At 21.8% G+C, this 27,227-nt stretch overlaps 1 protein-coding gene across 1 annotated transcript; it reads left to right on the forward strand.

Moving 5' to 3' along the window:
* Positions 1 to 1,356: 1,356 nt before the first annotated feature.
* Positions 1,357 to 27,083, forward strand: Bma-noca-1 (uncharacterized protein; the record flags this gene model as incomplete). Its single annotated transcript, XM_043081420.1, has 16 exons — positions 1,357 to 2,662; positions 12,304 to 12,486; positions 13,114 to 13,203; positions 14,810 to 14,941; positions 19,069 to 19,288; positions 20,922 to 21,036; positions 22,299 to 22,375; positions 22,589 to 22,704; positions 22,993 to 23,145; positions 23,420 to 23,537; positions 23,753 to 23,819; positions 24,146 to 24,316; positions 24,698 to 24,868; positions 25,324 to 25,446; positions 26,095 to 26,353; positions 26,872 to 27,083. The coding sequence occupies 16 exons, from the start codon at positions 1,357 to 1,359 to the stop codon at positions 27,081 to 27,083; spliced, it is 3,513 nt and encodes a 1,170-aa protein (XP_042937354.1).
* Between the last annotated feature and the right edge of the window lie 144 nt (positions 27,084 to 27,227).

Genomic DNA, 27,227 nt, shown 5'->3' on the forward strand with positions numbered 1-27,227 from the left:
CCTAAAAATCAATCGATGGATCAATTTAGAATGAACCTGATAAATTGATCACTTTTTATTTTTGTTCCTTTAAAAAAAAAAAAAAAAAAAGAAACACCAAATAGAAAAAATTTTTTCTCATTTAGCCCTCTTTTTCATTTATTTCAAACTTGACCTTTTTTCTTTCTTGATGTTTGAGTGTTTTAAAATTTTAAATTCACTTTTTTTTTTTTTTGAAAATCAGTATGAATAATTATGTTATCCATTTAAAATATATTATAAACAAATGTTTTTCTCATTTAAAATTATAACTCTTATTTACTTTGTTTGTTTATTTCTTTTACTTAAACTCATTTTATATTGTCCTTTGATGTTAATATATTATGTTGCATTATTGATAAGTTATTTCAAATTTTAAATATCGTTTGCCATGGACTATTTTTAAGTTCTATAATTAAAAATGGAGGAATAATATTCGCATAATTTCAAACAAATTTTATATTTGCATAAATTTAGAGTAATTCTGGACTATAAATATGTAATTGAATAATTTTCGTTTCATTTTTCTGCCTCAAAATTCAGGATAGCTTTTCTCCAAAAGAAAAGATGTAAAGATTTTTAATTATTTCGAAAATTAACAACTTAAATGTCCAATTAATCAAAAATACTGTGATAAAAATAATGCAATTAAATTGGATATTTTGTTTGCAAAATGAAAGACATACCAAGTTTTTGCTTTTTTTTTTTTGCTTTTGACTTTCTAATTAGTAAAACTTATACGATGGTTTTATCTATAATTTGGAATAATTTCTTCCATTTCATCCTTTCCGTGGATTTTTATTTCTTAGTAAAAATTTTATTAAGATAACAAATCTGAAAGTAAACTAAAAATTTCAAATTCATTTCTTTCCATTTCCCCTTTTCCTCTAAATTGCGTACGTCTTTCGCCTTTTTTCTTCTCTGTCTCTTTGATATTAATTTCAATGAAAAGTGTAAAATTGTTCCTTTGTCAAATTAGTTTAAAAAATTTGCACAATTTATTATTTAATTGAAAATTGGACGTATGCTTTAATTAAATGCTATGCGTTAATTTCATTTGAAGTTATTTATTTATTTGTTAACTTTTTACAAATTAAGAAAGAAAAAGTTATATTTTTTCAGTTTTATTTTTTTCTAAATTAAATTTAGAATGAAAATTTTTTTAAGCACTTACTTTACTATACTATTATAGTAACATTGAAAGAAAAACGCCCAGTATATTTTTACTATGTTTTTTTTAAAAAAAAAAACAATTCTGATAATATACGGTTATGAAGAATTAATGTGAATCAATTTTATATTTATGCACCTATGCGCAAATATATAACAATTAGTAGGATGTTTTCAAGAAGGCATTTAAAAAATCCTAAACAAAAACAGCAACAAAAACAACGTCAACATCAACAACAACAACAGGAGCGCCAACAACAGCAATCAACACGAGAACGAACAGAGCGTCAACAAAAACAACTAGAATATCAACAACAGCGACAAGAGCGCCAACAACAGAAACAACAACAACAGCAATCAACACGAGAACGAACAGAGCGTCAACAAAAACAACTAGAATATCAACAACAGCGACAAGAGCGCCAACAACAGAAACAACAAGAACAGCAATCAACACGAGAACGAACAGAGCGTCAACAAAAACAACTAGAATATCAACAACAGCGACAAGAGCGCCAACAACAGAAACAACAACAACAGCAATCAACACGAGAACGAACAGAGCGTCAACAAAAACAACTAGAATATCAACAACAGCGACAAGAGCGCCAACAACAGAAACAACAAGAACAGCAATCAACACGAGAACGAACAGAGCGTCAACAAAAACAACTAGAATATCAACAACGACAAGAGCGCCAACAACAAAAGCAACGATTACAATATCAACAGGAAAAATGTCAATCTCAACACTTGGAGCAACTGAAAACGACGAAAACGAAGAAGGATGAAATTAATACCAGTTCAGGACGAATAAGTGAACGTCTAATAATACGTACGTCTACGCCTACAGGTCAACGATTACGCTACGTTGTCACTCGACCATTTCTATCAGCTGAACCACGGCGACCATCATATCATTCAAAATGTTATCATAAATGTCACTGTAATGATCCTTCTACTTCTACAAATTTCAACAAAAATTGCTCAACAGCAGCTGATATTTTAACTAATCAGAAACCTTATCAATTATCATCATCCATCAATGATAACTCATATAATTTATTTAATCAAAACAATTACAAAATATTTATGGAAACATTATCACCAAAGAATACAAACACAAATAATGATAAAAGTAAAAGCGATGTAGAATTAATTACTTCAAATTATCATAATCAAAGAACTGATAAAAATAGCAAGAAAAATACAACTTTTTGCTCATTTGCGCGACAATTTCGTGAAACGCAATCGATGAATTATGATAATTCAAAATTAATATTTCAATCTCATTTAACCACTATTCTACCACAAATATCAACAATTAATTCTAAAATAACAACTACAAATTGTTTAAATAATATTGACAAAAGTTCATTGCCAGTAATCAACAAATCTCGACAAAAAGTTAAAAAGTGTGGCGTTTTCTACGAACAAACGCAATCGTTATCACCATTATCTGTAAGTGATAAAGGTATGTTTACTGATAACACTGTGCTTGTAAACTTGTAGAAATAATGAGAAAAAATTTTTTTGATCGCTTTTTTATTGATTATTACTTATTTGTCAGTAGTTTTATCAATGAAATATTATATTCTATTATAAGCGAATGCAAATTCATTTACTAAATTTAACAATTATTTCTCTTAAAATTCAAACTATAACATTTTAAATAATTTTTTTCAATTTTTTTTTTTTTTTTTTTTTACTTTTTATATTTGATCAATTCAATTGATCTTGCTATTATTTGAATTTGATTTAAAATTTGAGCAGATTTTTTTTCTTAATTCTTTTAATTCCTCAATGATTATATGTTTAAAGTTTGTTATCAGCTGGATCATTACTTTTTTTAATTTTCTTTTTTGCCAATTTAAATAGTTGAAAAATTTATTAATTACTAACTTATTAATTAACATAGTAATAATAGCTATACCTTTCCATCACCAGGTATTTATTTATTTTGAACTTTTTTTAACAAAAAAATTAACAATAATAATTACAGCAATAAATTTAATTCTTTGATCTATTCTATCTAATTTTTAATTTGCTCAATTTATTAAATCAACAGATGTTGGCATATTTTAAACATTGATTAATTAGCTATTGTTTAATTAACTTATTCATATTCCAAATCATCAAATTCATTAATTAATCTTTTCAGTTTATTCAAATTTTTAATTTAATTTTTATGACAAAGTAGATTGTCTATGAAGTGAATTTCATGTTTTTTCACTTTTATTTTCTCTCAACTTCAAATAAAACATAGATTTGTTGAATTATTTAAATTAATAAATAGTATATAAAATAGGAATTAAACTTAAATTCATATCAAAATATTGGAGCATTTTCTATTCAAATTATATTATTCATATTTGTCATTCATTTTTTTTTTTTTTTTTCATAATGTTCGCAATAATTATAATATCAAAATTATTTCAACAAATACGCAATTTTTTTTTTTTTTTTTAAATTTGAAAGGAATTTTAAAAAATGAATAAATTATGATAATAAATAGCTGCAATTCATGACAAATTTACCATTTTTAAGTTCATATATTTAAATTCATATAAAATTATTTTATTAATTTATTACATTACTTGAAAAATCATTTAATTTTGACCTAGCCATTAATTTTAACATTAATTAGTTACATTTTAATAATATTTCGAGTAAATTAAATCCTATTAATTAATTGTAGGTCAAATGATAGATGGCTAGAAATTATTATTTTTAGTATATAAAATGAAATTAATAGATAAATAATTTCATTTGTGCTTGAAATGAAAATTTCGAGGCACTTGAATATTCTTTATTTAATTAATTAATTAATTAACCGTATTAGTTTAAATTAAAGTAAAAGTTGTAAATTAAGTGTTGCTTTAAATTGTCATTTGTCAAACAACATTTCATTTCTTGTAACATTTGGAGGGATAAAATATTTTAATGTGTTAAATTGAAGAAAGATAGAGTAATGCATAATTAGTTTAAATTAGACCCATTAGAAAATTGTTGTAATTAAAATGCTGAAAATTCATTTCAAAACATTTTCATATTGCTTAATTAATTGACTAATTAGAATGATGCAAATTAGATAATATAATAAATTTCAATTCATCAATTATTGTTTCATTAGCAATTATAAAATATAATTAACTTTTCCCTTCATTGAAATATTAGTTAAATTATTCATAAAATGCATTTATTTTCCGTTTTTATTTCTTCTAAAAAATTAATTAAAGATTTAATAATTTTAAAAATAAAAAATAATTGAAAAGATTAACTTTTTTAGGTAAATTTAATTAATCAATTAATGTGAATATTGAAAGATAATACTAATTAAATAATAATAAAACACAATGCTAAAAAAAAAATCACATATTTTTTTAAATAATTATTTATTCTTTTAATTTCTATACTTTAATTTATAAAATTTTTATGATAATGAATTACATTATTTATTGCTATTAAAGTACTTAAAATTTATGATAAACAACTAATTGTTAATACTAAACTGAAACTGTTGTAATTGAATTAATGCATTAATTATTTGTACTCAATTCGTATATATAATTTATTTATATGTTTGCATATTTATTTAATTTAATGAATGGAAAAAAAAATGATAAATAGAAATGAAAAATAATTTTACAATTAAAAAATGAAATAAATTTATGCAAATTTTAGATAGAAAAAGTTCAGAATAAAATATTTTCGTCTGAAATATCAATCATTCATTTATTTTCTTTGTTCTTTTTGTTTGGAAAAAAATAAAAATTTTTTCTGTTTAGCACTGCAAAATAAAAGGAAAATAAAATTAACATTAATTTTTCTTCTTTTTTTTACTTTGAAACATAACTTACATTTATTTCATTTTTATTTTCAAGAATAGTTTGCTAATTTTTTAAAACTATTTTCATTATTAAATTAGCAGTATGTTTCTTATCATTAATAGTTTTTTAATTTAAAAAAAAAATAAATGATAAATCGTAAATGCATTAGTATTCAATTTTATCTTGCAATAGGTAAAAAAAGAAATTAAAAATTAAATTTATTTTATTTCAACAAAAGAATTGGTCGAAATATGAATGATATAAAATTGGCAGAAGAAGGATAACTTAATATTTATATGAGATATTAAGTAATTGAGTAATTGTTGAGTAAGATTGTTAGCATTGAATGACAATAATATTGGCAATGACAACAAATAAATACATTTACTTCAGGAAAAAGAAATGAAATCGATTGATACTGAAAATATAAGTTAAAAGATACCAACAATAAAAGTTAAATAGGAAATTTTTTAAAATAAATATATCCAATATTTTATAATTTAAATATCGATCGAAAAATCTAAAAATCGAAATGATTATTAAATTTTTGAAAAAATTTTTGCGCATGAAAAAGTTAAAAATTTTAGGAAAAAATTACTAAATATGCAAATTCTGCTAATTTGTTTTTTTTTCTAATAGTATTATTTATAAATAATATAGGAAGGAAATATAAATAATGTGGAAAAATTTTTCAAAATTTCTATTGAATTTTTTTTATATACATTTTTATATTTTTTTTATATAAAATTTTCAAAATTAATTATTTTATTATAAATAAAATTATCCTATTTTTTTTAAAATATTTTGAGCGCAAAAAATAATAAATAAAAGATAAAAAGGAGGAAAGAAATATTAAATCTTTTAAAATTTTATTTCCTTTTTTCACTTCTTTCTCATTCTCACATTATAATGTGGAAGAATTTTTTTAAAGAAAAAATTTATTGAAATAAATATTTTAAAATTAATACTAATTAACTCTTCACGAAATGATAATGACGAAAAGTGAATCAATTAGAAAACAAATTCAGTGATTTTAATTTTTTTTTTAAATGAATAATTTGAACGAACAAATTTGGATAATTTTTTTTTCTCATAAATTATTCAGAAGAAAAAAAAAATAATTTTCTTTAATTTTCTATTTTCCAATGGATTTTATTTTTTTATCGTTTGTTTTTTTTTATTATGCAATTAAATTAAATTAGGAAGTGAATAAATATTTTTCTCAAAAATTTCCAAAATTGGTAATTTTTTTCATTTCATTCAAATTTTTATGATATTTCGAAATATTTTAAAATGTATTATTTATTTTAAAAAATTCTTCGAAAATATCATTTTTCAGAAATTAGTTAAAATTGAAAACAAAAATGATGATAAAATATCACTGTAAAAATATATCTTTGAAAACAATTTTTTTAAATATTTTTTTTATAAATAATAAATTTTCTGCAGAATTCATTTTAAAATAATTTATTTTTCGTTTCATTTTTTTTTTTTTTTGTATAAAAAAAGAAAAGAAAAATTGTAAATACTTTAACAATTTTAACAAATAATCTAAAATTTATTTTTTTTTCTTATTTTACTGTTATATAATTTTTCTTATTATTAATAATTTCTCTCGAATATATCAGAAATAATATTTTTTTTTTTAATATAAAAATTAAAATGCTAAATGAAGATTTGAAATGAGATTAAAATAAATATTTTAGCAATGTGATCGTAATATGAATTTTGATTAGTTGCACAGATTTTTAAACTTAAAAATTAATTTTTGTGATAAAATAATTAAGTAATCGAGTAAATCGTTTCTTTTTTATTAAGAAACGATGTTATTTCTATTAAAAATTTGAAAATGCAATTATAAAATTTGTTTAAAACATTGGCCACTTATATTATTTTTATTATATAATATTTTTATTTAACAAACATTTATTTTATTCATAAAATTCCTGAAAAGCTTTTTTTTTTATTTATTGAAGTCTTTTTTCAATTTTTTATTACTTTTTTTTTGATTTCAAAAATTAATTGCTTTTTTATTTTAAAATTTATTACCAAAAAACAAAAAATTATTTTATGTGGAAAAATAAAATCAACAAATTAAAGTGAACAGTTTATTCATTTTATTATCGACAATTCAAACAAAACAATTTTATTGTTTGCTTTTTATTGAAAACCACAAGAAAACAAATTGGAATTACTGAAAATAGCAATTGTCATTGTAATAATATGTGGAAAAGAATTATATTATTATTCAATTTTAATTTTAATTTGATAATTAATTAACAATTAATTGTTAATTACACAATTAATAATGTTGAAATGAAAATAATGAATGAATGTTTATAATAATCATAATAAAATAATGAAAATAATTTCCTCATCATTATTATCATTTACATTAAGAATAATATTATCAATGATTTATCATTATTTTATTTCAAATATTCAGGGACTAAATATTTTTCTTTTTTAGTTGTCTCTTTTTTTTTTTTTTTTTTTTTTTAAATCAAAGTTTTTTTAAATTTAAGCTGTCTCTTCTCATTTTACGATTATTTTTGATGTAGAGATCATTTATCATCATCATTATCACTATTATTATCATTATAATGATAACATTAGGAGAATTTGGAGCATTTTGATGATTTGAAATTTAAATTGAATTCATCATAGATGCATTTCAGGTAATTTTTCCAAATAGATAACAAATTTTGTTCTTTTTCTTTTTTTTTTTTCATTTTTGTTTTTTTCATTGAATGATTTTTATACGAAAACATTTAAAATAATTATGCCATTGCATCAATTACAGGTAAATAAGCGTAATAATAATTTAGTAATTAAAAAATTGAATAATTAATTTCAAATTTCAGATATATCAGTAAATTAATTTTAATTGAATTATTACTTATCACATCATCCACATTCAAACTATTCACCATTATTTAATGGTATAATTATGCTATTATGATTAAATCAAATTGAGCTTAATCAGATTACATTTAAAGTATTATTCAAAATGCATTTTGATATGTTTGAAATAATCTCAATTAAGTATAATTAAATTATTTTTTTTTTAAATTTGAATAGTCGGAAATAATTATATGTGAGCAATTGTACGCGATCGATTTACTTTTAAATGAATTTAAAATATAATTGAATATGTTTAAATTTAATTTTACTTTAATATAGTTATGAGATTAGTTTAATTTTAATGCATAAGAATTAATTACCTACTGAATAATTTTGCTGGAATAATATTACTTAATTAACTTGAATATAATATAATGTCTTTGCAATTAATTTCATTTAAATATAAATGAATTGATTTAATTTAAAACTAATTAAATTAGAATAAATTGAATTCGTCGTGGCATATATCGAAATATATGTACATATTAATTAGGATAATAGTAGTAAAAATGCAAGCAAATCATGATGATTCATCATCATTTTATTAGTTTTATTTAAATTTCAATTTTATTCCTGCAAAATGCAAAAGTGAAAAACATTACTGATATTGAATTGCTGTAATGAGTTTGACCTAAATTTGAATTTCTAATTTAAAATGTATTAATTATTTAATTAGTTGGTATGAGAATTTTGTCAAACTTTTAAACTACCTAAAAATTTCAAATTAATTCAAATTTCTAATATTATTGTCAGAAAGAAGAAAACAAAATATTTTTTAACATTACTTTCTTAATAAATAATGCATATACTTTGTGGATAATTTGAAAATAATCAATAAATGAAATAGATTAATCAAATAATTAATCGATAACTGAATAACATTTTTTTCTTGATACTATCCTTAATTCTAAAATAAATAAAATTTATCAATCTACTTACTTAATAATTCAATTACATTCAAATTATGATACGTTAACTTTTATAAAATGTTCGATCGAAATAATTCATTTTTTCTTGTAAGTTTCAAATGATACTTTTCTTAAGCGATTATAGCATAAAATTTTTAGTTCTTATTATTTGCTATTTCTTTTTTACAGAAAATAAATAATATTACCTATAATTAATTGTTCACTTTATATTTCTATAATAATGATAATAATAATAATAAAATAATAATAAGTAATATTAATAATAACAAACAAAAATATAATAATAATATACAAATAATAATAATAATTAATCCCAGTAATTAAATAATTAAGCTGCTAACAACGAATAAATTAAATTTGAGTAAATTTTCTTATTTTCAATAGTTAAATAATTCAACTGAAAAAATTAAACGAAAGAAATAAAATATTTTGAATAGCAAATAATTAAATAGAAAAAAAATAAAAAAAATTAGTTCATAACAATATATATATATATATATATTAATAATTAATAACAAATAAAAAAAAGTAATAATTGATAATTGATGGTAATGTGCTCTATTTTGCCGCTTCAATAATACCTATGACAATTATGTAATCGTTATAACTATGATAAATATACGATTAAATCATTAATTAATCAATATTATTTATTTATTATTATTACTATTATTGCTATTTATTATTATTTTATTATTACTAATTCCTAATTATTATTATTAATCATTATTACCATTCTATTATTATTATTATTATTATTATTATTATTATTATTATTATTATTATTATTATTATTATTATTATTATTATTATTATTATTATTATTATTATTATTATTATTATTATTATTATTATTATTATTATTATTTATTATTATTATTATTATTGTTATTATTATTATTATTATCATTATTATTACTATTTTATTATTATTATTATTATGAATATTATTATCATTAGCATAATTATTAATTCTTTTCCAATTCCTATTTAATTTTCTTTCGTTTTGTTTTCCTCTATTCTCATCATTTCAAAACATATTTTATTCCTCCGTCTCTTCTTTTTCATCATTCCTCTTCACTTTTTATTATCTTTTCTATTTTTTCATCCCATTCGATCATCATCAATTCCGAACTCTTTTCATTAGTTTTATCTCCTCTTCCTCTTCATTTACTCGTCTATCTTTCTCATTTTGACACTCTCTCTGCTGTCTCATATCATTGACATGCTATTTTCATAATTTTTATTTTTGTAAAATGCGAAATGATCGAAAATTTTTGTAGTAATGAAATGTTTAACCTCGTTTATTCACTTTCATCACTTTCCTATTACTTTGTCTTTTTTTCTTTTTCTCTTTACTTATTCACATTTGTGCACTCTCTTTACTCGTTCTAGAAAAGAGAGGGAGAGAGAGAGAGAGAGAGAGAGGTAGGAAGAGAGAAAATAGGAGGGAAAGGATTGTTTAGTTTGAAATATACTGTTTACATAAAATGGACAGACGACATTTGGTGACATTTATTTGATAAGTTCAACTGTTACTGTTATTACTGTTTATTATTACTATTATTATAGTAATATAATATACGAAATATGGATTTATTCATATATTATTTAAGTACATTTAAAAATCTATAGAAATAATTTATTGTTTAAATATATGCATATGTTTAAATTAATGAAATGAATAATTTAAAAAATTTCGAAAATGTTTAAAATATATATTTAAAAGATATGAAATTTGAGAAGATAAATGAAATCGATCCAATCCATTCATCGTTTCGCCATCCCATTCATACTCATTCATAAAGCAAAGCAATTTGAAACATCTGCGCTGATTTCATTTCATTCATCTTCGTCTCATCTTCACTTGTTGCTCTTTCGCTCTTCTTTATATCAAAAATAAAAAAAAAATATATATATATAAAAATAATTTATTTATTTACTTTTTTTTTTTATTGCTCTGTTTTTATTCTCAGTGAATGCTGTGCTCATCTTGGCTTAGTGCCGCATTAAATAATGGTAAATTTAAATTTTTATTTCTATCTTTATTTTATTTTATTTTTTTTACATCAAAAATTTATTTTAATTATTTGAAAAAATAAAGAACTATGATAAAGCGATAAAAAAATATAAATAACAAAGTAGTTTAATATTATGAATGCTTAATTAAGATTTATTAATTATAATTTTGTTAATGTGAAATGACAAATGTAAATTATTTGCAACAATTTAATATTAAGAATGGTTAACATTAAAAAAAAAAAAAAAATTTAATTACTAATTTGCAGCATGTGATAAGCATTTAGTGATAAATGTTGAAAAATTTTTATATTTAATTGCTTAATGAGATGTAGGGAAGATTTCATATTAATTTAATTACTCTATAAGTGTTTCACTATTATTCACTTATTATTCTACTTACTATTTTAATGATCCTGAATAAATGGTATATGAATGTGATAATTATATTAATATATGTTTTGTTAATTTTTTCATTTATAAATCCTTTAATGAGGCAAATTGATTTAATTTTATTTCTTAATGAAATAGATACTAGTTAATGGCTCATTAACTATCTTAATTGGTCGATATAAAAAATTTGATTACGATAGGATTAGTTAACGACAGATTAATAAAATAATCCAATTAATTTATAGCAGTTTCATTCAATCAAGCAAGGTAAAACTTGAACCGGTTTAGTATCAGAATAACGTATCACTTCTCATTCTAATTTAATTTGTAATGATGAAAGAAATTAGATAGTATAGTTGACATTTCAAATTGTTTCTTCCTCTTTTTTTTTTCCTTTTTCTTTTTTTTTATCTTTCTCATCATATAGACGAATTAGTTAAAAATTTGTTAATTCTTTTATTTTAACAAAGAAAAAAAAAAAAAAAGAAGTTGAAAAGGTTAATTCATTATTTTAATAAAAAAAAAAAAGAAAAAGTTTCAGTTAAAACTAACAAAAATTTGCTCATTTGATTAATTTCATTACTCTCTTTTCTTCTATGCTATATTTTCATACTAAATTCAGTGATAATTATAGAAATGCACGAAATTTTATTATATTTGATTATAAATAAATTAAAATCTAAAATTAATAGTAATTGTTTAGAAATTTAGTGTTCGAGTTCTGCAATAGTAAACAAAAGTAGCAAAGAAACGCAAAAACATTGTATTTTGAAAAATTGGATAAAAATTCATTGTAATAAATACTATTAAATGAAATTTCAAGAATGTAATGAATTTTAATTATTGATTAATTGTTAGCATAAACAAAAAAATTGCAATTATCATCATATGAAGAGGGAATAAATTAATTGCAGTAAAGTTGTTTATTAAATAAAACATTAAAACTGAAATCAGTTTAAATCTTTGGTTAATTTTGATTTTTTTTTTTCAAACTTTTTCATTTTTTAACCCTTTTTATTTTAAGTAATTTTCATTTCAAGTACGATTTCGTCGACGTGAAAGTGAAAATAACAACAAAGAATTGAAATTTGGGATGCCATCACGATGTCTTTCCACTCCTCAATCATTAAATCGAAGCATTCCATCTACTTACGACAGTAATCAGCTTACTGCTACACGTTCCACGTCATATATTGATGGTTTACCTGAGCCTACATTATCCAGTAAGTAATTTTATATTTATTTCTTTTCTTTCTCCCTCTCTCTCCTCCACTCTCTCTCTCTCTCTCTCTCTCGTAGTATCTTTCTCAAAAAATTCAAGTAATTCATTGTAAGTGATTTATTGTAGTTTTAAAAAAACAATATCATTTTAATAGTTATGATATCAATATATTTATAAATTATTACGGCAGTAAATAACCTTTCCTGATAACCTTTTAACTTTAAATTATTGTTTATATTTATTAGGAAATCAATTCCATATTCTTTTATATCATTATTATTTTGTTATCTTATCTCAATTGTTAATTCGCTTATCATTTTTCACTTTGCAAATTATAAATTTGAATTGTTTTATGAATTTGTACAATTTATACATTATACTTTTGAGATGAGAATGGCTATAAATTTCTGTATTTTAGATAATATTTGAACTTAAATATTTTTTAGTTTTTTACCGATTATTTTCTAAATCTTCTTCTTCCATCATAGATAATAGTTTAACTTTATTTATAACAGTTCAACTTTTGTCTTGTTTTTTTTTTTTTTACAATTTTTCGAAATTATTGAATTAATAATTTCATTGTAAAAATGTTGTAAACAATAAATTAATTTCTTTCTTTAACGTTTAGGTGGTAGTCGAACAGCTATCGTTGGTCCTAATACAGTACATCGAAGTCGAGAAGGATCAGAATATGATTATGGTATAACTGATGAAAGAGGTTTTAATTTTTCTTTTTTCTTTAAAATTAAAATTTTTTGTCTTTTTCATTAAACGAAATTTAATTGCCAAAAAGTGATTTTTTTCACAAAAAGCATTCTTTGGTAGTCAATGAATGCTTAATTATTTTAAATATTAATCTTTTTTAAAGTCGAACAAAAAAGGAAAATATTTTTAGAGCTTTAATGATCTCTCAATGATTTGTATTGTAAAAAAGAAGTTTTAAAAGTAACTTATGTTTATTAAAAAAATGAAAAAAAAAAGGACAAAAACCTGATTTGTATTATTTTACTGTGAATTGTAATTTCTGTTATATTAATGTGATGTGTAATTTTTGTCATTTTCATATTGGATATAAACACTAAATGAATTTTATGGAAAAAAAAAAAAAATACATGAAATTAAAAAGAAAATACATTAACATTTAAGTGATTGAAAACGTTTAAATACCTTTCTCATTCTGAAGAAATATATTTGGTAAAACAAAAAAATTAAAAAAAGTTGATGAAGGGACTTTTTGAAGGGACTTGAAATTTAAGAATTATAATTTAATATATTTCGAGAATATTTCAACAGAATGAAATGTTATGAATTAAAAATAACAGTGGGAAATAAAAAATACTAATGGCTTTGAATATAAAAATGAAATATACAAGAAATAAATATAAAAAACTATTATCAAATAATATAATTCCTAACTGTATTTACTGCTTATAAAATAAAAAGAAAGAATATTTCATATAAATGATAAGGTGATATTCCTGTATTGTTCCATTTTCTTTTTCTTTTTTTATCTTCCAAATGTTTTAATTACGATTAACTTATTTATGTCAATTTTAATTGCTTTCATTTTGAAATCAAAAATTTAATGATTTGAATTTACGCTTCAATTGATGTAAATTTACTTTTATTTATTTTTTATTGTATTTATTGATGCTCAAAAATTCTCAGCTGAATATATACATATATAATATATCAATTATTTAAATATCATTTCAAAAAAACTAAAATGCAATAAACTAATAAAAAATAATAAAAGCTAAGTTATTAATTACTTCATGTAGTCCATAATTATTTCCTGTTATTAAATAACAATGGATATTAATACTAAAAAGCTAGATATCTCTTTAGTATTTATCTTTTTGCTTCTTCATTATACTTTTTAAATGTTTGAATTTAAATATTAATTTAATTTATTTATTCCAATTATTGTTATTTCTTTTTTAAATAATCAGTTTACTATATCCATTTATATTTTTCCCCTACATTCATATATTTATATATGTAATATTGTTCTTGATTGTTTAGATATTATTACATATTATGCATGTTTCTTTTCAAAATTTTTCAATTACAAAATATTTTATTTATTATTTATAATTGTTTAACTAGTTTTTTAAGCGAAAAAAAATTTTTGAAATCTGAAAATAAAAATTTATGCATTTTTAAAAGAGAATACAGAAATAAAAAAGAAAAAAAAAGTAATAAATCACAGGAAAAAAATAAAAAAATATATATAATTTTCAGAAGACTAACATTTATGCTATAATTTTCAATCAGACTTAATTATAGTGAAATTTTTAAATTTTTAAAAGAAGAAATTTTAGGTGATATACGAGCTTACTATAGCAGTGATATTACTCGAGCATATACATCACCTTCAACACCTCTCTCTCGATATGATTGTGGTGATCCGCCACCATATTATTGTCATAGGCGAAATACTCAACCAGAAGATGGTATTATATTCATTTCATTATATTTTTTTAAATTGAAATTAAACTTTCAAATTTGATTTTCTTCTTTCTCTATTTTAATTGTCTTTTGATTTAATATTATTCTTTTATACATTTTTTTTAAATTTACAATTGGTTAAACATCACTCATTTTGGCTAACGTAACATTATGTGAGATTTAATCATTGATTTTAATGCATAAGAAATGAATAATTTCCATTCTTAAACAAAATACGATTTATTACTCTTGAAATTTTTCAAGGAATTTGATTGAAAAAAAAAATTAAAGATGATGGGCTAATGATTGCTATTTTCTTGTAGTACTCTTTGATTCTTTCTTTTTAAATTTCATTTTTCCTTTTTTCTTTTTCTCATTATTTTTTTTTTATTTCATAAGTACTTTTTGGTTCTTTTTCAATACTTAAGTATATCTTGAAGTTTTATTCACCTTGTTACTAAAGTTTATTATGAAAGAATTTTTAAAAATTCCCATTTTATGCGTAAATTAAGTTTTACAAATATTAAAAGAAAGAAAAGGAATTCAGTGTGCAAATTATAAAATGTTGGTTAATTTAAAATTTATCGAAATTTAATTGCATTGTCAATTTACCAAATTTTATATTATCAAATTTCTCTTCATTCTTTTTAAAGAAGAAAAATCACCGATATATGAGGAAGAATTTCACATTATTAAATATCAAAGTAGAAGGTAAAAAGTATTAAAAGTTGAAATCAAAATTATTTCTTGACAATGTAATTTTTTTATCAAAAAAAAAAAAAAAAAAAATGGAGCTTTTATCATTCTTTCTTCTTTCATATTAATTCTAAAACATTTTTTAAGATAAACATTCGTAACATTTTCTTCTCTCCTTGTTCCTTTCTATCGCATTCTTCCCTTTTTTTTTTTTTTAAATAATTTAATATTTCCAATTTCAGCAGCTTTTTTTGCTCTTTTTTCAGTGATATGTATTATATTTTTAAATACATTTTTCAAATGATTTTCCAAAGAACTAAAATCATTTCATAGCAAATTTTCTTTAGTTATGAATCATTTATTCAATAAATAATTTTTCACATTTATAAAAAAAATAATCGAAATAAGATGAAATGAATTAGAGTAGAAGAAAAAAAGAGGAAAATTTTCTTTTTTAGTACTGCTCAATATCTCATATTTCTTTTCCTTCTCTCCCTCCCTCTCTCTCTCTCTCTCTCTTTAAACTGTTTACTATTCATTTTAATTGGTGAAAATTATTCGTTTGAAAAAAAGAAAAAAAAAAGAAGAAATAACATTGCTGAAAAGGAAAACAAAAAATGAATAAATAAATAAATAAATAAAACATAAAACATAAAGCATAATGATATTGAATGTAATTAGATTTAATCCAAATTAGATTAGCAGGAAATGATTTATTGTATAATAATATTAGGATTAATTTTAACACAATTATTTAATCCATGAGTAATTGAATTTGAGATTATTTTAAAATTTAGCGGAAAAAATAGGTTATTGTGCTTGGAAGATGTAATTTAATTTGTTTATAGTGAAATAACTTTTATATTTTTGACCTTTTTTTTTTCCTTCATTTGCATTTCTGACTTTTCTTTTTGTTGTTTTATTTGTTATTGTTTTCTTTTTTTTATTAAATTATAACCATAATTAACATTAGTTCTTATATTTCAATGAATACATAATTTTAAATGTATTGTATAATTCGTTATTATTTCGTCTACAAATCATTAGAAATTATTTTTATCTCATGCTAATAATCGATAAACGTATAGCCAGAATTGTCATCATTTTAAGCAAGATATATTATTGATTAAATTAAATGTCATTATATTTAAGGGGAAATATATGAAGAATATTTTACTTTAATTTTTAATTTAACTGTTTCTAATGGTTTTATCACACTATTTTCATTCAATGATTCACTTATCAATGTTAATGATTTCATTAATTTTTCAAATTTTTATCCCATTCAATTTATGTGAAAGAATTTTTATATTTCTGTTTTATTTTTTAAGAAACGATATCATCAAAGAAAATAATATAATTTAAGTGAAATTAAAAAATCTAATAAAATTTAAGTAATTTATCAAATATGTAACAATTGTACGCAGTTGTTCACATAATATTGTAGCTTGAATTCAAATAATGATAATAGCAGCAGAAACAACAATAAGACAGCGTTTATTGTAGTAGTAATTAAACTTAATGAATAAAAATAATAATTTCAGCAAGCTAAACTTATGATAATGATAATGATAGTGATAACAAGTGGAATAATAATGAATGAAGATAGTATTATAAGTTGAAGGATGAGATGTTTAGAAATAGTAATAGATAAAATAGTATGAAATGAATGTCAATTTTACAATATTGATATTAATAATTGATAACAGCAATTGTTATCAACTAATCATAGTTGATATCACTTATATGTATCAGTGTTATGATACTGATTTATGTGGTTAGCTGTATATCGAAGCAGTGATTTGACATTGTTCCAATTGATAAGAATATGATTATATATTTCAAGCGGTGTCTTAAATGAATAATGTGAACTTAGCTTTGATTTGAACAAAATTTCAACAAATTACATTCCATGGGGAAAGATGATTTTAAATTCGTGATATTTTGTTCAAAACTTTTTTTTTTTTATTCTCAATTTATCATATTTTGTATGGAATTTAGCATAGTTTATTTTGAGTTACATTGTTTATTTTGAATTAACTATATTTCTATTTTAAATTTATCACATTTTCTAATTTATTGTATTTCATTCTGAATTTATCATATTTTATTTTGAAATTTATTAGAAAAAAAAAAATAAAATTAAATTGTATGCTTTCATTTTTAATTCGATTTTTGTTTTGTTTTTTTTATTTTTACTTTATTATGCTAATTAAAATTGATAGCAGCTAACAGAACATCATTTAAATGTGCGAATACTTTTACATTGTCTACGTTTTTTAATTTTATTGTATACAACAAGCAAGTATAATATTGGATATATTATTCAATTTAAAATTTCAAATATATTCAATTTTTTTTTTTTTTAATTTATTTATTTACTATTAATCAAAATAGTTCTTGCTGTCTTTATGATTGATTTTTTTTTTTGTTATAATTGAAATGAATGTTGAAATATTAACGATTAGCTTTTATAAGAAGTAAAGGACCAAATAAGATTGTGTAGAGGAAGAACTGGAAGATGAGGACATGAAATTTCATTATCTTCTAGGCTTCTTTTTCATTTTGTTCTTCTTCCACTCTCTTATCGATCCTTTTAATTTCCTCAACTCAACTCATATATAAATAGACAACTCATCTCATCTATTTTTCCATCCTTTTCCATTGCAAATGATTGTTGATGACAACTGCTTCAATAAAACAGAGGGAGAGAGAGAGAGAGAGAGAGAGGGAAAGTGATTTGAATTATTGTTGAAAATCAGGCGAAAAATGCATTTTGATGAATGGTTAGTGATAGCTATAACATCTACCCTACCAAATTCCAACCCCAATAAGGCTCAGTTGCCTAATTTGTGCTCATATTTGATGAATTTTAATTCTTCTTTCTATTTACGCGCATATATTTCCTTTTCTCCTTTGCTTATTTGTTGCAATCATAAACCTTATTCATTGTTATTATCAATTTGTACGCCATTGTTGTTGCTATTATTGTTATTATTTATTGGCTTATATATGGCGCACATCTCTTCTTAGTACTAAACATTTGATGAATTTAATTGTTGTATATTTATATTCTATTCGTATTATAATTATTATTATTAATTATTGTTGTTAATTATTATTAATCACTTCATTAACTACTATTGTTATTAATTAATTATTATTACTATTGTTGAATTTATTAAATATTTAGTTCATATTAATCGTTAATCTAGTTTTTTTTTTTTTTTGGAACTATTAATTTAGTTTATCAAATGTTTTCATTTTTCTTTTCTTCACTATTTGTCATTGTTGCACAATCATTTTTCATGATTTGAATTTTAACATTTTAATTTTATATTTGGTGAATTAATTTTTGCAATTTAGAAATTTAATTGATCATTATCAATAATACTAATATGCATTATTTGATTACATTTTTTTCTTTTTTTTTAAGGTCTGGTATATCCACTCTGTTCAACACCATTATCTCGTAGTCCACGTTGTGAATTTTCACAAATAACTTCAACAATTGATGGTTCAATGTTACCTCGTACTAATCGACCACGTGAATTACGAATTACGCCATCGTCATCGTTAGTGATGCGTACAAATGATAGTAGTGGTAATGGTAGTAATACTGCAACATCGAAACAAACTGCTACTATGTATTCGACGTAAGTTTAATTTACTCAGTTCTTTTTTTCTTTTTTTGAATTCTCAAAAAAAGAAAGATGAAAACTTCATTCTATAGTTTGTCTTCATGAAAAAATTTATGATTTTTTTTTTTTTTTTAATTTTAATTATAAAATAAATCATCCTTCTTTTTTTTTTCGAATATGAACCTTTTTTTTTTTCAATAAAGCATTACTTTTTCTCCCAAATAATTTGACTTAATATCATACTGAATACTTATTTTATAATTATTGAATATTTTAAATTGTATTAAATAATAACTTTATAGTTAAAAAAAAATTAATTGCTTCTTTCTTCATTTATATTCCATCAATAATTTTCTTTTTCTTTTTTTTTTTTTGGTTTATTAATTTTTTTTTTTTTTTTTTTGCAAAATTGTTAACAATGTAAGTAAAAGGTGTAAAAAGAAAAAAGAATGATTCTTTTTAAAATACTTTATCAATCATTGCTTGTTTTCGTTTCTTTTTTTTTCTCTCTCCCTCTCTCTCCCTCCCTCTTCTTGCCTCTGTTACTCCCACTTCTTTTTTTTTTCAACTTATTTGAAAGCAATTGCTTTTTTGAATTTTTACTTTTTTTTTTCTTTTTCCCCTTCATATTAATCACTTTCTTTTTTTTTAGTTTAGTTTGGAAACAAAATAATATGTTTGTTCATTTCAATTCTTTCTTTGAGTTGTTTTTTTTTTTTTTTTTTTTTTAATTTTTAAAACTTTTTTATTAGTTTTTTCTTTTTCTCACATTTTTTCAATCTTTTCTTTCCTTTTATTTTGTATATTTGAAAAATATTTTTTTTTTTTTTAAAAAAAAAAAGGATAAATAAAATAGCATAAAATATAAAAACAGTTAATATAAAAAATATTTCCATTCTTATTTGTTTCCTTACAATAAATAAAAATGATTCATTGTTAAATAAAATGTTATTTGCAAACATATTTTTACACTGTAAGAAATAATGAAAAGCTTTTTTTCTCAAAAAAAAAAAGGAAGAAATGCCAAAAAAATTTTTTTTTTCTTTTTTGCTTAATTTTTAGTTTTTTTTTTTTTTTTTTTTTTTTTTTTGCTTTTATAATTTTTTAATTTTCTATGAAAATTTTAACTATTAATCTTATTGATTCAAAGTTTACAATAATTTATTGTTAGCTACTGATTAGCTTATATGATTGATCGTATTTCCATTCTTTTCTTCTTACACTTTATTATTGTTTAGCAGATTATTAAACTGACCATTAGCTATACCATTAGTACGTCACTAATGACCACTACTACTGACCGTTTGGTTTTTATCCTTCCTCACTTGACCTTTTTTTTTTTTTTGCAGATGACCCTTTTATTATTATTAACTTATTTCTCTCTTTTCCCTACTTTTGTTTATCCTATCTCATGTTAACTTAATATAAATTGTAATGTTTTTAAAATATTTTTTTTCCTAAAATTATCAGTGTTTTAAAATAGATTTATTAATTCAATTTTTAGATTGTTAGTTTGGGTTTTTTTTTTTTTTAATTTTATTAAAACGATTAGCTTACAGAGGAGTACGATATTTTTTCATAATAATTTAAATTCTAAAAAATTTTTTAAATTTAATTCAACTAATTTTTTTTTTTTAAAATTTTATAGCTCATTTCGTTCGCACGGTGCATCAGGAAATACAACGCCTGCTAGCAGTGGTGCAAGTACATCAGCTGTAGTTGATGAAATAGTACCAATGAATTCGACAACAAATTCTCGAAAGGTTAAGTAAATTCTTTTTAACATATTATCACATCATTGAATTATTATTATTGTTTGAAATATTCTAAGGAATGCATCAAAAATACATTTTAAAACAAAAAAAAGGAATTGTTTTCATTCATTCCAATTTGATTAATTCATCAATTTCTAATTTTTCTGATCTGAAATTTCTAATCTGAAATATTTAAAATTCAGCTATTGATAAAATTGTGATTGATGATTGATCAATTTTGGGTTAATGTAAATGATAACGTTTTGATGACAATAATTTGGAGTTCTTTTTCTTATTTAAGATAAAATATAACTTTGATACCTTATCGATAAGATATCATTGATCTTACCATCTTGTATCTTTTTTTAATTTTTCTTTTTTATTATGCTTTTTATCTGGAAAGACGTTCTATTGAGAGTTGAAAAGCTTACTTTAACAACTTTTCTACAATTTACATTTATTTTTATTTTAATTTGATCATTCATCATTTTAAACAAATGTTCAAGAAAATATTGTGCTGTCTCTCTTCCCCTCTTTCTTTCGCTCTGTCTTTCTCATATTTTAGATATTTCTTTAAGATTTTAGTTTGGAATATTTTTAATGAAACTATGCTTAAAGTGCATTATATATTTTAATAAATGTTCTTTTTTTTACATATATATTCATGCAGTGATAAATAAAATTAATGAATTTTTTTTATCTGAAGAAAAGTTTATAAAGTTTGCAAGTATTACTAAATTAAATTATATCATTAATTTTACTAATTTTGTAAACTTTTTAGTTAACGTTCATAAATTTTCGGACTTTATGCTATTACCTATCCATATTTATTTGCAACAGTTTATAGTGTTTTACTTCTCTTCATATTAATCATTGATATTTAGGTTAAAGTTAAAATTTTGTCATTGCAAAAAAAATGAGATCACTTTATCAATAATTATATCAATGTGTCATATTAATATCAATAAAGTTGTTTATTTTATTTTAATTTTTCTATCCTTTTTTCTTTTTTATAAATAAGATTAGATAATAGGGACTTATTGGGTAAATAATTTATATTTTTTTTTTTAAAATTTGCAATATGCTTTTAGTTTTATGTTATGTCTAACAACTTAATAACTAGAACTAATATCAAGGTTTATAATTTATAATGAAACATGCTAACCAAAACTTTTATCATCCAGAATATTCTTACTTCAAATTCAAATTGCAATGATTATTTTTTATTTATGTTGCTTATTTGATATGTGAAGTATCATTTTATATTTCAGATGATGGTAGCTCCACAACCACAGAATTCATATCATCGAGAGCGTGGTGATTCCAATCATAAAAGTTCACTTCATACGTAATCCTTTATTCACCAATTTTCTTTAAAAAAAAAAAAAAAATTAATTAATCAAGAAGTTCAAAAATGAAACAAAATTATTATTTTGTCAGTATTAATATTCAATATTTTGCATTTTATAAATTTACGGAAATGTTTTCTTTTTTGTTTCCATTTCTAAGTTTGCAGCTTAAATTTAATTCGGAATATAAATTGTAGCTTTATTTATTTTAGCCAACAGCGACGACAAAGTGGGGGTGCATTAATACCCGCATATCATATTTCATCGTTTGCTGATAATTGGCGATCTCGAGATCGTGATAATTCATCAGCTGATCAACAAATAATTGGCAAGTATTTCAACTCTTCATAAATAGAAGCAGTGAAGCAAATTTCATTCCAAATTAAATAGAAGCAATTTTATTCCAAGTCATTTCGTTATCTTTTTTTTTTTTTTTTTTTTTTTTTTTGAATTCATCATATTTGAATTAATCCATTAAATTTAATTTAGTACTCATATATTTTATTGTATGTATTACATTTTTCAACATTTCTTCCGGTTCTCATTTACCGATTGTAATATATTTATTTCGTAAAACAATTCAGTTTTCAAATTTAAATTTAACTTTCATATTCAGTTGATGATCGTCGTACAAAAAATAATAACGATATGCGGGTAGCAGTCTTAGAGCAACGTGTACGAGAATTAGAAGCTGCGGTTATTCCTGGTCAAGCACCATCAACATCATTATCTGCTACTTCCTTTATCATTCCTGTCGTAAATTCCAAAAGTAAGTTTTTTTTTTTTTTTTTTTTTTTTATAATGAGTACCAATTAATTTAATTAAATTAATTTTTTTTTTTTTTTGAATGGTATTTGGAAATGTTTAATTTTCGTATTAAATTAATGTTTTTCTTTTCTTTTACTTATATTTGAATAAAAATAATATTGTTTTTGCAATTCATTCTCAAATATTTTCTGTTTTTTTTTTTTTTATATGTACCATAAAGTACCATAGAAGGAGCACAATGAAATAAATCAATTTTATTCATAATTTTCTTACAGATTCATCACGTATTCTTCGTTCTGCTTCGGGTCAGTTCGTAGTTTCAGCTGCAACAACACCAGTAACTCAACAACTTATGGCACAAGAGGTGGTCGATAAAGAAATTGAAGTTGAAAGGTATGAAGATAAAATTTTAAACTTTAAAAAAAAAAAAAAGACATTTATTTTGAAGTTTTTTTTTTTGTCTTTGAAAAAAATCTTTGAAATTGAATCAGTTCTCAAGTTTTTCATTAAATTATGTTTTCAGTAAATTTATTTTTCATTACTTTATTGGTTCAGATTAATTAATTAATTATTTCATTGTTTTGTTTCATTAATATTCAATATTTAAGGCTACAATCACAGTTGCGCAAATGTTATTCACGAATGGAATTACGCCAAGTACAATACGATGAAGAAGTTTTTCTTTATCTTCCTTTTTTTTTTTTTTTTTATTATTTTTATAGCATTAGTAAATATAGCTTTTTTAACCTCTTGAAAAATTCTTTTGTGCTCTGATCTTTGATCCCATAACTTGTTTTCATATATTATCTTTTGTGCAGAAGCAAAAATGTTTATTTTTACTTTTGCTATTGTTTGTCACATTTACTGTCATCTTCGTAGACTTCTTCTTATAAATTTTAGCTGCTTTTTTCTTCTTTAGTTATACTCAATTTTATTCTTGCAATTAAAATAAAATTGACAGAATTATAACTTAATTTATCTGTATTTGTTAATTTTTAAAGGTAAATACATTTCGTCGTGAATCTGAAGAAGCTAAATTGCAATTAACAAAAGTGAAAGCTCGATTAGCTGAATTGGAAAAAGAATGTGTTGCATATCGTGAAAAAGCAATGGCTGTTGATGCTAATCGTAACAGTGCTGTTGCATCATCATTAGAAAAAATCTCTACACAGGTACCTCTTTTTTTACTGATAATTAGAAAATTATCAGTGAAAAAATAAGTTTGTTACAATGACGTTGGTAATAATTGATAAAATAAAAAAATAACGGTGATAATGATAATGACAATAGTTGTAATACTACTTTCATTCATGAAAAATTAATTGTGTTCAAATTTTTCATAAATTATCACTGGCAATAAAGTATTCATTTCAAGTTTTAGCGTGTTATTTTACATTAAAAGGATTTGATAAATTTGATAAAAATTGCTGCCATTTTATCATTTTAATAATTTGATGTATTGCTATTGAAAAAAATGAAGAAACAAATTGAAATGAAATGAAATGTATTTGTACTATTTTATTTAAAGCTTCTCATAACTTATTTTATTGTAGGAGCGAGAAATTGCAATGTTAAGGAGTGATTTGGAGCGACATATGCAATTAGTGAAAAATTTGGAACGAATTAAGAAGGAATATGAATTTTTGGAATTACAGAATGAAGCATTGAATGCAAAACTTGATTCGAAGGAAGCAACCATTCGAGATCTCGAGGATAGCATTCATGTTAGTTTTACTTTTTTTGGTACTTTGATTTTTCTTTCTATTTAGGTACTGGAAAATTTAAAAATAGCTAAATAAATAAATAAATAGTAAAGAATTAAATGGAATAATGAAATTAATGAAAATTTATATATCCTTGTTGATAATTTTGGTTTTAGAGTTTTTTTTTCTCGCTTTTGTTTTGTTTGATATTATAGGAAAATTTGTTTTGATCAAATGATTTTCCTTCCTAATTGCACTTTAGTAGTTCAATTTTGCTTCAAAAAATTCCACGATACTTTGAATTTTTGCAAAGAAAAAAATTAAAAAGAACAGTTGATGAGTTAGAAAAACCGATTCAAATACTAAAATAATATGAATTTGTGGCAAGATAGTAATTATGAGAAAATATACTTCGAAAATTTTTGATTCAAATTTTGAACCAAAAATTCAATAAAAATTTTCGATATTTTTTATAGACGATGAAAATGGATGCATCTCGTAAAATGGAAAGTGGTTCGGTGACACCAAAAGCAGATGCTTTCTCTGTATTTGATATTGAACCAACGAAATTTCTAAGCAATTCAAAGGATTCAAATACGGTATCTTTCTAATGTATTTTCATCGTAGCATATATCTTATCAATATTATTTGATAGAAAAAAGTTATATGATTTTGGTGATTTAATTTCAGCGAATTGTGAAATATAATTTAAAGCATAGAAAACTTTTCGTTTTCTTTTTCGTGCTTAAAAAAGAACATATAGAAATAATTTATTAACAATTTGAAAAAACTAACTTTGGAATAAAACGAGTAATTTAGTGAAGTCTTTTTCTCTTCTTAGTGAAAAAGTTAAGATATCAATGATATAATTAAATGTATGTTATCATTTATTATTGTTACTATTATTATTATTGTTATTAACATTAGTTATTATTATTATTTATTACTTACCATTTATTATTTTTTTTTCTTAACTCACTGCTATTTCCATCCTGTATTTTCTGAATTATTATTCCTTTTTGTTTATTATTACTTTTTTTTTTCAATAATTTTTTTTTCAAATATTTTTTGAATAATCTAAATATTTTTGGTCATGATTTCGAAAAATCTATTGCTTCATTTGCTAATTTTTGAAATTAATTATATATTTTTTGTTAAAAATGTTATTTCCCACTTAACTTTCTATATTACTAGACTTATTTTGATTGAATTATAATTATTCTTATATTAAATGATTATCATTATAGAAAAGCGATCGATCCTTGCATCCATCATCACCATCCGGTTTAGAATCATCAAAACGAGTGGACAAATCATCATCTGTAATATTATCTGATTCGGAAAATGATGACAAAATTCAACTTTCTGCATCAACGTCAAAATTACTTCGAATTCAGTTGAATAAAATATTGGAATGTCGATTACTGGCTAAATGTTTAAAGGATGTAGCTGCAAAAGCAATTAGCGGTGATGCACCAAGTGTTAATCGTTTACTAGGATGTCGAAGTAAGTTGTACTTTATAATAATAGTAATTTAATTACTTAAATAATAAATAATATAGTGTGATTAATTTCGTTGTAGAGTTAAATGTCAATTTTTTTTTTCTCTGATATCACTTGGTTATATGTTACTTAGATGATTTATGCTATATAATAGAGTAATGTTGCTCAACTTAATTACATAAATATTTAATGTGATTAATTATGGATAAAATAAAAGTATAAGCAAACTGTATTTTGTTATATTTGATGTGTTAGGGTTAAATAAAGTAAGCTAGTAAAAGAATATAAGATTTGATAATATGGAGATAAAAATTTATTGCGAGTTAATAATAGAATAATTTAAAACTTAATAACTTACAAGATAAATATTTATTTATGTTATTTATAAAGATTTTAGTAAATTTTTATGGCATATTTGTTATTTTCCACAAGTTATTAAACGAATCACATGCATGCAAATCATATTCCTTTTTTTTTTTTTTTTTTTTCTTTTCTTTTTGTTTATTTTTTTTAATTTCTAGGTGATTCGATGTCAGAATCAGAATCAGAACCAGTACTGAATGATGGAAATGTAATGTCATCAAATTGTGCTGAACGACATATTAGAAAGATTACGGATGATTTGGAGCGAATTGAGAAAGATTTAAATTCATTACGTGAATGTTTCGTGGAATATTATCAGAAGAAAATTGCAGATGAATTGAAAGAGGATGAATCATGTCGTATTCAATAATTGATTTTTATTTATGTAAGTATTTGTTAATTTGATTCAAGTGCAAATATCAGGAATAATCTCAATTTTATCATTTGATAATATATTATGCAATGAAATTGAAAATAAATGGAAAAGTTATTATTGTCCTTCTTTTTGTTTTAA

The sequence above is a fragment of the Brugia malayi genome (genome assembly GCF_000002995.4).
Source record: "Brugia malayi strain FR3 genome assembly, contig: Bm_v4_Chr4_scaffold_001, whole genome shotgun sequence".
NCBI lineage: Eukaryota > Metazoa > Nematoda > Chromadorea > Rhabditida > Onchocercidae > Brugia > Brugia malayi.